This window comes from Ochotona curzoniae, unplaced genomic scaffold (assembly GCF_017591425.1).
Source record: "Ochotona curzoniae isolate NIBS_2020 unplaced genomic scaffold, NIBS_Ocur_1.0 contig_2688, whole genome shotgun sequence".
Lineage (NCBI taxonomy): Eukaryota > Metazoa > Chordata > Mammalia > Lagomorpha > Ochotonidae > Ochotona > Ochotona curzoniae.
The window spans coordinates 18,265,301-18,278,605 of record NW_024465553.1 but is presented as its reverse complement, the minus strand read 5'-3'; the positions used below and the strand labels follow the sequence as shown (position 1 = coordinate 18,278,605).

Below are 13,305 nucleotides of genomic sequence, written 5' to 3'. Positions count from 1 at the left end.
AACCTAAATTTTCTGAGTGGTACTGTAACATGAATGCTGGTTTTGTTTCTTGGTTTGTTTTTGTTTTGTTTTTGTTTTTTGCTGTGCTTTGAAGTTATTTACAACCTTCCAAGAGGATTTTATTAACTTATTTCTCTAATGTCTTCTCCATACATTTACCATCATGAGGTACTATCAGTGTTTATGTTTTTATGTTTTAGCATAGAAACATTATTTGGGGAATGCTTGTTTCAGTTCTGCAACAGAATGTTTGAATGCCTTATAAAGTAGTCATTATTAATTCTTTGTGACTTCATAATATGCCATGTACAAGTTTGGATTTTTTATATGACTAGGATACAATTCTAGTATCATTTATGTTTGAGAGGTATTCTTCCAAAATTATTTTCATTAGAAAGCTTGATTTACAGTGGTAAGAAGAGACAGAACCTGCAGCCATCTACATATCCACTCCCCAAATGGCCACAATAGTCAGAACTGAGCTGATCAGCACCCAGGAGCTTCTTCTGGGTCTCCCACTTGGGTGCTTGGTCCAAAGCCTCGGGCCATCCTCTGCTGCTTTCCCAGGCCAAAAACAAAGAGATAAATGGGAAAGGGAGCAGCTGGGGTGTAAATAGGCTACCATATGGAATTCTATTGTTTGCAGTGGAATAGAGGATTGGCCTGTTGTACCACTGTACCAAGCTATTATTTTGGCATAAACTTTTGACTCCATTTTCCCCCTGGTGTTTATGAATACAAATGTGAATACCAGGTTTACCTATTGCCTATGAAGATCAGATATTGACATGTTACCAAGCCGTAGGTTGTACTTCCTTTTATATTTTTTGGAGGTGTTGTATTGGAAATTTTTTATATTAAAAGTATAAATACAGAGAACGGGTGATGAAGAGAGATATATAGTTGAACTGGCCCCACATTTTGTTATTACCTCGATATAGTTTCTTTAAGAAATACATTATTTCTGGGTGGCGCAAGTGGTTGGGGTCCTTGCCTTGCATGCCCGGGATCCCATATGGGCGCCTTTTCTATCCCGGCGGCCCCACTTCCCTTCCAGCTCCCTGCCTGTGGCCCGGGAGGGCAGTCGAGGACGGCCCAAAGCTTTGGGACCTTGCACCCACGTGGGAGACCCGGAAGAGGCTCCTGGCTTCAGATCGGCATAGCATCAGCCGTTGCGCTCACTTGGGGAGTGAATCATCGGACAGAAGATCTTCCTCTCTGTCTCTCCTCTCTGTATATCCGCCTTTCCAATAAAAAAATAATAAAAAATAAATCTTTAAAGAAATACATTATTTCTTTCTGAGGAGTTTCCTAGTTCCTAGTATATTGAATAGATTTCTTAGTTTTCTGCTTGTAGAAGGAGACAGCATTACGTTAGTACTAATCAAAAAGAAAAAGGTAAACTTTAAAATGGTAATGTAAAGCTAATGTAAGTTGAATCAAGTACAATGCAGTCTCTTAAGAGTGGCTTGTTTTGTTGCAGATGGAACAAGAGGCAGAGCGACGCAGACAACCACAAATTAAACAAGAGCCAGAATCAGAAGAGGAGGAGGAAGAAAAACAAGAAAAAGAAGAAAAACGAGAGGAACCTATGGAAGAGGAGGAGGAACCGGAACAGAAACCTTGTCTCAAACCTACTCTGAGGCCCATTAGCTCTGCCCCATCAGTCTCCTCTGCCAGTGGCAATGCGACTCCCAACACTCCTGGGGACGAGTCTCCCTGCGGGATTATCATTCCTCACGAGAACTCACCCGACCAGCAGCAGCCCGAGGAGCACAGGCCAAAAATAGGACTAAGTCTGAAACTGGGTATGTGGACCTTCACATGCTTCTGTTTTACTTTACAAGAAAAAATAAATTGTTGTTAATGTGATAGTAGGTAGTTAGAAAATTATTCACAATGCCTTTCTAGCTCACAATTGTTTTCATAGTTCTAATGGTGCTCCTAAGTCTGCAGCTGCCTGTGCTCTGTGAAGAAGTGAAAAGTTAAATTTTCTAGCACTTGTGAGTAGTGAGTTAAATTTTTTTAGTTGGGAATTTTCTCTGAGATTTGTGGAAATATGTTTTTTACACATTTTTGGGGATGGTAGGTTGTAAATTTTGTCATTTTAGACATTGAGCTAAAGCAGTGTTTTTGCTATAGGTGCTTCCAACAGTCCTGGGCAGCCGAATTCTGTGAAGAGAAAGAAACTAGCTGTAGATAGTGTGTTTAACAAATTTGACGATGAAGACAGTGACGATGTCCCCCGAAAAAGGAAGCTGGTTCCCTTGGATTATGGTGAAGATGACAAGAATGCCACCAAAGGAACTGTGAACACTGAAGAAAAACGTAAACACATTAAAAGTCTTATTGAGAAAATTCCTACAGCCAAGCCTGAGCTCTTTGCTTATCCACTGGATTGGTCAATTGTAGATTCTGTGAGTACAAAATTGCATTTCATAATGTTATGAGGAAGCTGGTTAATGTAATGATGTAATTGTGGTAATGACAGAGAAGGATGGTCATCATTGTGTGAAGAATTTTGACACCTAAGAAGTGCCTTGACCAAGGACTTGTTATTGGGGAAATTAGTGTTAGTATTTCAGTATTTAACATCTTAACAGATTACAAGGAAATAATTGTCTTGATGCTTGTCTGCTCTAATTTTTAATGAGCGTAGTTGATTTTATTCTTAAGTCTGAGATTTGTAGGACTTAATAAGTTTGCTTAAAAAGAATAATAATACTGGTTTATTTCATAGATACTGATGGAACGACGAATTAGACCATGGATTAATAAGAAAATCATAGAATACATAGGTGAAGAAGAAGCTACGTTAGTTGATTTTGTTTGTTCCAAGGTTAGTCTTCATTGTTTTTATTTTAAAAGATCTATCATCAGTGGTGTGTTCGTTTGGCAAGTTAACCAGCAGTTGGGCTGTCTGTATTTCTCTTCTTGGTCTCTGTTAGCCAAATAATCTGTTATGTTTCATTTATGATTTTTAAAAATATTTTGTTGCAAAAAAAGCATTTTTAAAAGATTTTATTTATTTTCATTGAAACATCAGATTTACAGAAAGTAGAGAAAAAAAAATCTTCTGTTTGCTTGTTTACTCTGTAAGTGTACACGAAGGCTGGAGCTGAGCTGATCCCAAGCAAGGAGTCAGGAGCTTTTTCTGGGTCTCCCACGCAGGTGTAGGATCTCAAGGCTTTGGGCCATCTTTGCCTGCTTTCCCAGGCCATGGCCAGGGAGCTGGATAGGAAGTGGGGCAGCTGGAACATGGGTTGGGGATCCCAAGAAATGCGATGAGAGGACTTTAGCCTCTCACCTCCTGCATTGGGCCGTGGTGCAAGCATATTTTAAAATTCTTCAAATTTTCTCGGATTGTCCATTTTGTATGAACATTTGGAAGAGCTTGAATATGATCAACAGAATCTTGGGTTGACATCAGCTGTGGACACTGGTTTGTGTCCCAGCTTCTCCAGTTCTAATTCAGTTTTATTTTTGTTTTGACCATTACCCTCTATTATATCATTCCACTTGTCTTCTGAAAGGTAATGGTTTTTACAATAAAGGCTCCATTTTGTGTCAAGATGTACAAGTCAAGTTTAAGTTCAAATTAGGAAATAGAGCATACAGTGATTAAGGTTTCTGAATTTAAACACATTATAAAGAAGAGCTGGCGTGATGGCTCCACAGGCTAACCCTTGCCTGCCAGTGCTCGCTTCACATGTAGGTACCAGTTGGTGTTCGGACTGTCCCACTTTTAATCTTGCTTGCTGGTTATTATCTGGGACCCTGCACCCATGTGGGCCACCTGGAAAAAGCTCCAAGCTCCTGGATTAAAAAATATCCAGCAGATCTTTCTCTCTGTCTCACCTTCTCTGTGTAAGTCTGCCTTTCAAATAAATGCCAATAGTCATCCCTATCTGGCCAGCTGGGCTCACTCTTTCCTTGAAGTTTTCTCAATGAATCTATTTCTGTTCTCTTGTTGTTTAAAAAAAATGGGGACCTGTGCTATGGCATTGTATGTTAAGCCTCTGGCTACTGGAGCTAGCATTCTATATGGGTACCAATGGTTCCACTTCTAATTCTCTCTGCTAAGCAGCAGCTGGCTCAGGTGCTTTGGCTTTGGTCTTTGAACATCCGAGTTGCAGCCGTTGTGGCCATTTTGCGAGTGAACCAGCAAATGCAAGTTTTGTCTCCTTCTCTCTTTGTAAATTTGCCAATCTGAAGTTTTTTCTAGGTCTCCCCCATGGATTCAGCGTACAAGGGATGGGAAGTGGGGTTGCCGGCATATGAACCTGTGGCAATACAGGGTCCCCACACTTGCAATGGGAGGATTAGCCAGTTGAGCCATCATGCCCAAATGAAGAAATCTTTTAAAAAAAATAATAAACAGTTTTCCTAAGCCATGGGAAGTCTCTTGTGAATGTGAAGGTTTCATCTGGAAGCATTTATTGTCTGTTTGCTATGTTTATTTTGGAACATGACAAATTATGTTCATTTTCTTTAGGTTATGGCTCACAGTTCACCTCAGAGCATTTTAGATGATGTTGCTATGGTAAGTTAGTACTCAGCTGCCATCAGCAGCTTTACTGTTTTTATCAGCAACCTGATTGATAAATTTTATTAATTTCCTGCATATGTTGATTTGAGAAACTTTGTAGGGTTCAATTAACATTTGAATATGCACTGGAAGAGGTTAATGTCACTCATAGCTAGGTATTACTACCGCACGCAAAAAGTGCAACTAACATTGTGCTAGTAGGATGAACAATAGAACCTTTGCCCTCAATGAACTTTGGTTTCATTTTGAGCCTCTGTTTTATTTCTCAACTATGATGTCTATGTGAATTAATGCTTCTGTGTATATTAAATCTGAGGTCATTTCTGGTGCACAGTTTGCAACATTCAGAAACTCAGAAAAATTGTCTTCTTTTGGGTACTTAGTATTTATTTTCAGAGAACCAAGTTTCATGGCAGTAGTACCTTTGCAGTGTAGCTATATTTCTTCCAATTTACAAAGGGACTGAGGTTCAGTGAGGTCAGGTAACCCAAAGGCATATAATTATTAAGAGGTAGAAATGGGATTTGATCCTTTGAAGTTTGACTACAGATCCAGTTCTCTCCATTTCTGCTCTAAATTGTCTCGGTGTAGACGTACTGCGTGCGGTCACTGCTCACCAAGGAAATGATGCCCTGAGGTTTAGGTTAGCTCTTATTTAGAAGAAAACGAGATGGCCGACCTTTGTGTAGAAGAGAAGATGTGCGAGTGCCGGAGTGAGGGATACTTGGGTTTGTCTTCAGTAGTCTTGTTTCCTGTGGTGATGATGAGCTCTACTTTCTTATATCCAAAAAGCCATTTTAAAAATGTTGCACATATTTATGTTTATTTCTGTGTCATTTTTAATGTCATAGCTAAATGTTGGATAAGATCAAGTTCTTCCGAAGTTACTGTTTTTTTTATGATAAGCATTTGTTCTTCTAGGCAGCAGTTTTTTCAGCTTATGTATAAGTGCCATTACCTCTTAAGATAAAATTCATAAGTAGAAGTTACAATAAATTTTCGATCCAAATTGCTATTGTTAGTGTTTGTAAACTCTGAAATTGATGAATAAAATGTTTGTAGTTTATGTGTGCTATTTAATAAATTTCTCAGAATACAGATATTTCCTATAAGTTTTTTTATTGAAAGTAATTGTTCTGTAAGTAGGTAAACCCTTTTCTGTACTTGTCACTGTTGAGCAGTGCTGCTGATCACTTGCTTTAAATGCATTGTGTCTTTTTGTCTTGCAGGTACTAGATGAAGAAGCAGAAGTTTTTATAGTCAAAATGTGGAGGTTATTAATATATGAAACAGAAGCCAAGAAAATTGGTCTTGTGAAGTAAAACTTTCACAGTCGAATTTAATTTCATATTTCTTCTCACTCTTCAGAGGACTTTGAATTTTTCTTTGTCTTCAAAGATATCTGTGAGATTGTAATTTTTTTTTTTTTAATGTAGAAAATGTGAATTTTTTTGTCCTAATTTGTTGGTGCCTTCTGCACTTCCTTGGTTGTAAAGTCATCTGAGTCCTTGATTCTCTTTATACTCGCCAGGTACAAATGACTGGTATGTTTTATAAGCCACAACTGCTGTACACAGCCTATCTCAGAATCTTGTTCTGCTGATTTATTCCTTGTACATATTGAAATGACTTCCCCAGGGTTTTTTTTTTTTTTCAGAGTCACTTAATGTTGAACTGTGCTATATATAGAAGCCAATATGAACTATTTTTATTGGATACCAATGAAATCTGTTACCACCTCACTCCCTCACCCCTTTTGATCAAAACTGGCAAGCCCTCCTGAAGGCGTGGAATTGAAAATTAGAATGCAGAGTTAGACAATCCCCTCCTGTCATATTTATCTTAGCGCGAGTGTATGTGTAGAAGTCTGCCCTAATTTGCTTTCATTCCTGGTAACATTTCGTATTTGAAGAACAGTTATAAAGTAACGTGACTCTGTGCCAACTCAAGTGTTTGCTGTAGTTGATGAAGTTTGTTGGTTTGTCAGAGCATGGTATTTTCTGGTGAGCAACACTTTGGTGACAGGAGGTGGTTTCCCTATTAATGGCTGGCTGCTTCAACTTCTCTGTAAAAGAATGTGAATCTTCCCCCTCCTCCTAATTTCATTGCCTAGGGAAGAGGTAGATCTAAAAATTCTGGTAATATTAATTAATTTCATGTCCTTAGTTTGATTTTGATATGCTTTTTGTTTTTTAAAAAATTTCTGGATCCATAAGTGAAAAGAAAACTAATAAAAGAGAAAATTAGGGAAGTTTTCAGACAAGTAGAGTTTGACCAAACAGTAGGAATCCAATTTGGCAATTTGTAATGTTTACATCATATTTCCAAAGAAAAATCATTCAGGGCACTTACCAAGTATTAACTATTGTCTCATCAAAGTTTCAGAGAAGACTGATAACTTTCCATGTTTAGAGACATATGTAGGGCTTTCTTTCAGATAATACAGCAGCATTTCACTAGGGAGCAAAATTACCTGAAAATGTATCAAGTTTCAAATAGTTCTCAGCACAAATTAGGTGCAGCTGTTCCCCTTGCCTTTGAAAGAATGGTAAAAGCTGGCCTTAGAAAATCTGTGAGCCTGAGTTACTGATTTTTTTTTAAGCGTCTTCAGAGGATATTTGGAAATATTGTTCTTAACTTTGAGCCATGACATGGTTCCATTATGTAAATATTTCAAATATTAAAATGTATATATTTGATCTTGGGGACTCATTCTTTGAGATTCTTGTAAATAAATGGCATCATGTTGAAATTGTGTGGTGCGTACTACAAAACTTGAAAGTGTGGACTGATATGGATTTGATTTTTATGACATCAAAAGGTCAAAGAGGTCATTTACCTTTTGAATGAATCTAATATGCATCTATGGAAATACCTCTAAATATAATGCTGTAACTTAATTCTGGTTTCTCAAGGGGAAATGTAACATACTCCTTGATATTTACAAGTTTATATACTGGTCTTTTCCTTAGATTCATTCCCCAGCCAACTTCAGGTAAATTTAATTTCCTTTGCTGTTCCTTTCTTACACTCTGATTTCTGTTTTATAACTTAACATGTCCAGGAGATTTAAGCATCTCCAGGCAAGTTTTTGGCAGGATTCGAGTTCATATCCCAACATCTCTTACAAGTGAGCCCAAGTGATCACAGTAAAGCAAGTCTAGGAAGTTAACCTGATGCCGTTTCCAATCAACGGTTCGCTTCACGACGAGCCTGTCAGTTCTTAGAGCATTTTTTTGGTTTTTTTTTCTCTTCTAGAATTTTGTGCAAACAATTGAACATGTATAAGTCAGTGTATTCTAATATCTTGGAAAATACACTTGAGAAATTTCTATTAAACCTCTTAATTGTCTCGATTATGTTTACCATAAGTTAAAACTGTATGAAACTCCTAAAACACTCTTGACTCTTTTCATTTACCCCTTAAAAATGTTCTGTACATTATGTACAAGGAGGAAAGGTGAGTATACAGCTGAAGTAGTTCTGCTTAGTGTACACCTGGATTGCCTGGGCTGGGGGTCGGGGCTGTTGAAACAGACTTAGTGATTTGGCAGGTTGGTTTTCTGAACCAGGCACTGCCAGGAATAGCTGATCCAGGAACTAAACTTGGACTCTTTTAATGTGTCTGTTTAGAATTATTTTTCATTGACAGGCTACTCACATGCATCCTTTTAAAAGAGGATTTTTCAAGCATACATTGATGTTATGTTACAATCCTAGACGTAAAATGGGCTTTTTGAGTGGTGTCTGGTAGCAGCCCTGTTACGGCCGACTTGACCCGTGCCCTGACCCGTGTTTCCAGGTGGAGTCTTACCCAGGGCTTCCCTTCACCTGTATGGAAGTGTTAGCTAGTGGCTGTGTGGATTAATATTCATCTGCAGTAATGCCAGATCTTGTGGCAAGGTGAGAAAACGTTGGACTGCCGAGTTAAACTGAAGTAAACACTGTGTCATTTATGTTTTCCTAGAAATTTGAGTTTTAAATATAAATGTAAGTTATGCAGAGGTCAACTTTTCCTAGCAAGTTCTGTGGCCTTCTCCAGCTAGTACCAGGAAACCAGTGAGAAGTTGTGTCAAATGATTACTGGTTTTCCTGGTTCATGTTTCAGCCTTCTGATAGCAATATGAAGTCAGAAAATAATTTTGTTCAGCAAAAGATAAACCTAATTTGTAAGTGCTGCTGGAGGACTAAAAATCCTAAGGGAGTCTAGATGTCAAGCAGAAAATGCAGATACCTTTTAGACCCTGAAGCTGTTAATGCTATGTTCCTGCTATAGATCAAAGTGAGTTTTTTATTTCAAATCAGTAGGTTTTCACATGACTGTGGTATATTGCAATATTTATGTATGTTTGCACTCAGTTTCTTTCCTTTTGCCTTTAATTATCAGATTTTTTTGTATGTTTCATTTATTGAGTCATGAAAGCCAAATTAGGAGCAATGATTTTAAATGACCAGAAAAATAATTTCTTCAAAATGAAATAAAAAATCTTTCTCAGCCATATTGTTTCAGTTAAATGGTACTGATGAATCTCCCTGTCAACATCACGTTAGTTGGATAGATGACTTTCAGATTCCTCTCCAAATAATTGTGTATATTGTATTTAACTTTAGTCATTGAGGCTTGAGCTAAAAAGACCAAATGGCCATTCTTAAGAGGGTAACTAATATGATCAGAACATTAGATCTATCTTGTAGTTACATATTTTCATGATGTATGAAATATTGCAAACTTTCTGTGTTTAAGCTAAATGGAGGTGATAACAGGTATCAGATTATAGTGGTAACAAAATGATGGTACAGGACCCTGCACGGTGGCCTAGTGGCTAAAGTCCTCACCTTGAACACACTGGGATCCCATATGGGCATTGGTTTTATTCCTGGCAGGCCCCGCATCCCATCCAGCTCCCTGCTTGTGGCCTGGGAAAGCAGTGAAGGATGGCCCAAAGCCTTGGGACCCTGCACCCTTGTGGGGAGACCTGGAAAAAGTTCCTGTCTCCTGGGTTCAGATCAGTGTAGAACTTGCCTTTGTGGTCACTTAGGGAGTGAATCATCAGATGGAAGATCTTCCTTTGTCTCTCCTACTATGTTTGGCTTTGGAATAAAAGTAAATCTTTTTTTAAAAAAATGATGGGGCCCGGCGCGGTGGCGCAAGTGGTTACAGCACTGCCTGGAATGCCCTCATCACCTTCGAGTGCTGGATTTCAAGTCATAGCTTCCTGCTAATATGCAACATGGGAGGCAGCACTTGGCACTCAAGTAGTAGGATCTGGTTTGAGCTCTGGGCTCCTGGCTTTGGCCTTGCCCAGTACCACGTCTGGTGGGCATTTGGGGATTGAAAAGTTGAATAGCTAGAGCTGGTGCAGTAGCATAACATCTCCACCCATAGCTCTGGTGTTCCATGTGGGTATCAGTTTTAGTCACAGCTGCTCCACGTCAGCTATAGCTTCCTGCTAATATGCTGGGCAGGCAGAGGAAGTTGGCCCAAGTCCTTGGGTGTCTACACCCAGGTAATAGACCTGGGTGAAGTTCTTAGCTACCAGCTTGGGACCAGCTCAGCTTTGGCTGTAGCAGCCACTTAGAGAATGTGCCAGCTGACGTAAGATATGTTTTCTCCCCATTGGTCTCTGATTTTTTAAGTCTTGAACAGCTTAAATTAAAGGGCCTGAAATTCCAGCACCCCATATGGATACTGGTCAGGTCCTAGCTGGTCTACTTCCCATCCAGCTGCCTGCTATTGTGTTTGGGAAAGCAGCAGAAGATGGCCTAACTGCTTTTGGCCTCCGTACCCATGTGGGAGGCCTGGAAGAAGCTTAGGGCTCCTGGCTTTGTACTGGCTGAGCTCCAGCTGTTGTAGCCTTTTGTGGTGCAAGCCAGTGTGCAATTTCTCCCTCTGAACCCTGCCTTTCAAGTGGAAAAATAAAACTTAAGTGGAAATGAGGTTTTTTTTTTTAGTAAGCAGTGGTTCATATTTGGAAACTAAGTCTGGAAAGATAAGCAAACAGAGTCTGGCTTTCCCCCCTCGGAAAGGCAGATTTGCAGGGAAAAGGAGAGAGATGCCTTCCATATTCTGATTCATTCCTCAAATAACTGCACTGGCCAGAGATGAACCTATTTGAAGTCAGGTGCCAGGAACTTTTCGGGGGGGTCTCCCATGCAGGTGCAGTGTGCCAAGGTTGTCCCGTATTAGTAAAGATAAACTACTTTTGTGTAAAGTGTTAGTGAATCATTGCCTTAGGATTACTTCTGTGGAAAACAGGTCATTTTGATTGACCAGGCCATGACTATAGTAGTCGCTTGATCCAGCCTCTTAAGCTTTTTCCATTAGGTTTTCTATTTTACTATTTAAAAATGCCTAAGATTAGGTTGGAGTGTAGAGGGTCAGGGAGAAGTTGGGTAAGATTGTTTTTTTCTGCTGTTTTTGGGGGGTCAGGTAGTGGGGCTGAGAGTATACGACTACTTCCTTCACATCAGGGGACAGAGACAGTTGTTTGAAATCGCTTTAGAGACCCCTTAAGGGGATCAATGTTTGGAGAGTATTACTTGAGTGGTCTCAATTGTTGTGCAAAGTTGTCAGCTTCCTAGCACAGGAGGTGGAAACTTGTATCAATGGCCTATTGGCTGTCCCTGATTGCCTTGGCATGTCCTCAAAGGTATGTAGGTGTGTGTTTGCTGTAAAGCCTGGCCTGAAGTGTTGGGGAGCCCACCACCCACCAAGAAGCCTCACACAGGAGGACTTTAGACCTGCCTCAGGTGCATTGGTGGTGATGCAGGGCCAGTTCCAGCCTGCCCCCTGCTTCAGCCATCACATCTAGCAGTGGGTACAGCCACCTGGCTAGTCCTACTTCATGCCAGACTCCCAGGAACCGGTGAGTCCTACTGTCTAGGCCAGCTTGGCCTGCCCTCAGGCGTGGCTCTCGTGTGTACATATACTTTGGCCTAGGGTAGGGCAACCCGAGAAACGTCTATTATCCCCAGCTTTTGTATGTGGTAGTTGAAGTGGCCTTAACCCGACCTGCCTGCCTCCAGCCCCAGCTCTGATGCAGCACCTATGCTAGTACTGCCAGGGAGTGGCATCTTTGGGACAGCAGACCTAGAAAGACAGCAGCAACTAGAAAAAGCTGGGACTTGGGTAAGCCACATCATGCCAGGTGTGGTTTCAAACACACGAAATCACCTGATGGGCGATGGGTCAATCTCCTTGTTTTTCAAATACAACTTGTTCTCCTGATACCTTGGTAGGATTGAGAACGAACAGGTGGAAAAAGGGATTCAGCATTGATGTTTCAGGAATATCGAAGGTAAAAAACTTACTTAATTGGGGTGGGCATGGTAGCCCAGTGGCTAATGTCCTCACTTTTCATGCACTGGGATCCCATATGGGCACTGGTTCTAATCCAGCAGCCCTGCTGCTCATCCAGTTCCCTGCTTGTGGCCTGGGAAAGCAGTCGAGGACGGCCCAAAGCCTGAGACCCTGCACTCGTGTGGGAGACCTGGAGGAGACTGGGCTCCTGGCTTCAGATTGGCTCGGCTCCAGCCATTGCAGCCACTTGAGGAGTGAATCACGGGATGGAAGATCTCTCTCTCCTCCCCTCTGTATATCTCACTTTACAATAAAAAAAAAATTGGGCCAAATGCCATGTTATCAAGAATTTTAGTTTGTTTTCTGATGACCCGTGAAAGTATATGGTAGGATACATGGTTGACTTTACAGGGATGTGTAAGACTGGTGTGCTGGGCCCGGCGCGGTGGCCTAGTGGCTAAAGTCCTCACCTTGAACTCAATGGGATCCCATATGGGCACCAGTCTAATACTGGTAGATCCCACTTCCCATCCAGCTCCCTGCTTGTGGCCTGGGAAAGTAGCCATTACGCTATTTGAGGAGTCTTGCCTTCTCTCTCTAACTTTGCGTTTCCAACAAAATTTAAAAAATGTTGTTTCTTGGCCTTTCCCCAGGCATCATTAATTCTGAGTCTAAATGGTGGAAGAAGACACAGATACTATCCATCCCAGTTAGCGCTGTTTTGATTGTGATGCACCTGTGTCACTTTGAAAAAACATACATAGAAATGTGAAACGTTGGATTTAATATGCCGTCGCTTGCTGGCCGGGAGAAGCACAGGCTGGCCTCAGTTCATGCAGAAACTGCCGCTTCAGCTCTAGTGCAGTCTAGGAGAACACTCCCCAACCTCCATTCCTGCCAGCTCATCAGGCCCCACATTCCGCCCCGACCGGCGGAAGCTCCGCCTCCTTTGCCAGGGCCCCGCCCCTTTGCGTTGGTCCCGCCCAGTTGGCAGACCGCCAACGGCGCCAGAGCCGGAAATGACGACAACAGTGAGTCCTCCGAGGCGGGGCCTGGGACGGGCAGCTCCCGGTCCGCGATTTCACATCGGAAACAAAACAGCGGCTGCTCGGGAAGGAAACCTGGGCTGTGCGCGGGAGGCGGCGGCGGGGAAAGAGTAGGTTGGTGGCGAGGAGTCCGGGGAGCGAGGACGGCCGCTCTGACTTGGCGAGGTCCCGGGCGGCCGCGCGTCGGGCCCGGCCCTTGGTCACCACCCGGGGCCGCGGACCCTGGTCCTGGAGGATGAGGGGCGGGGCGCGGCCGGGCGGAGGCTGCGGAGCCCGGCTGGAGAAACGCCGAAGGGCGGCTGGCTTCTGGGGGCTCGGGGGATGCTCCGGGCGCGGCGCCAGAGTTCCTCGCGGAGGCTTGGACCGGCAAAGCCGGCTTCCCGAGGGCGTGTGGGGGCGCAGGTGTCTTG

General features: G+C 42.0%; 2 protein-coding genes across 3 annotated transcripts in view; both read left to right on the top strand.

Moving 5' to 3' along the window:
* RBM25 (RNA binding motif protein 25) overlaps positions 1-8,456 on the top strand; it is a 45,460-nt gene extending 37,004 nt beyond the window's left edge. Inside the window, exons 15-19 of the mRNA XM_040975339.1 lie at positions 1,484-1,808; positions 2,143-2,417; positions 2,741-2,839; positions 4,496-4,543; positions 5,779-8,456. Of these exons, the coding sequence (XP_040831273.1) occupies positions 1,484-1,808; positions 2,143-2,417; positions 2,741-2,839; positions 4,496-4,543; positions 5,779-5,871 (840 nt within the window). The 3' untranslated portion in view covers positions 5,872-8,456. The remainder of the gene's footprint in view (positions 1-1,483; positions 1,809-2,142; positions 2,418-2,740; positions 2,840-4,495; positions 4,544-5,778) is intronic.
* Positions 8,457-12,894: 4,438 nt separating this feature from the next.
* PSEN1 (presenilin 1) overlaps positions 12,895-13,305 on the top strand; it is a 51,139-nt gene continuing 50,728 nt past the window's right edge. The window contains exon 1 of one of the 2 annotated variants that reach the window (XM_040975336.1): positions 12,895-13,009. The gene's annotated coding sequence lies outside the window, so the exon portion shown is untranslated. The remainder of the gene's footprint in view (positions 13,010-13,305) is intronic. The other variant, XM_040975335.1, reaches the window with a different exon arrangement.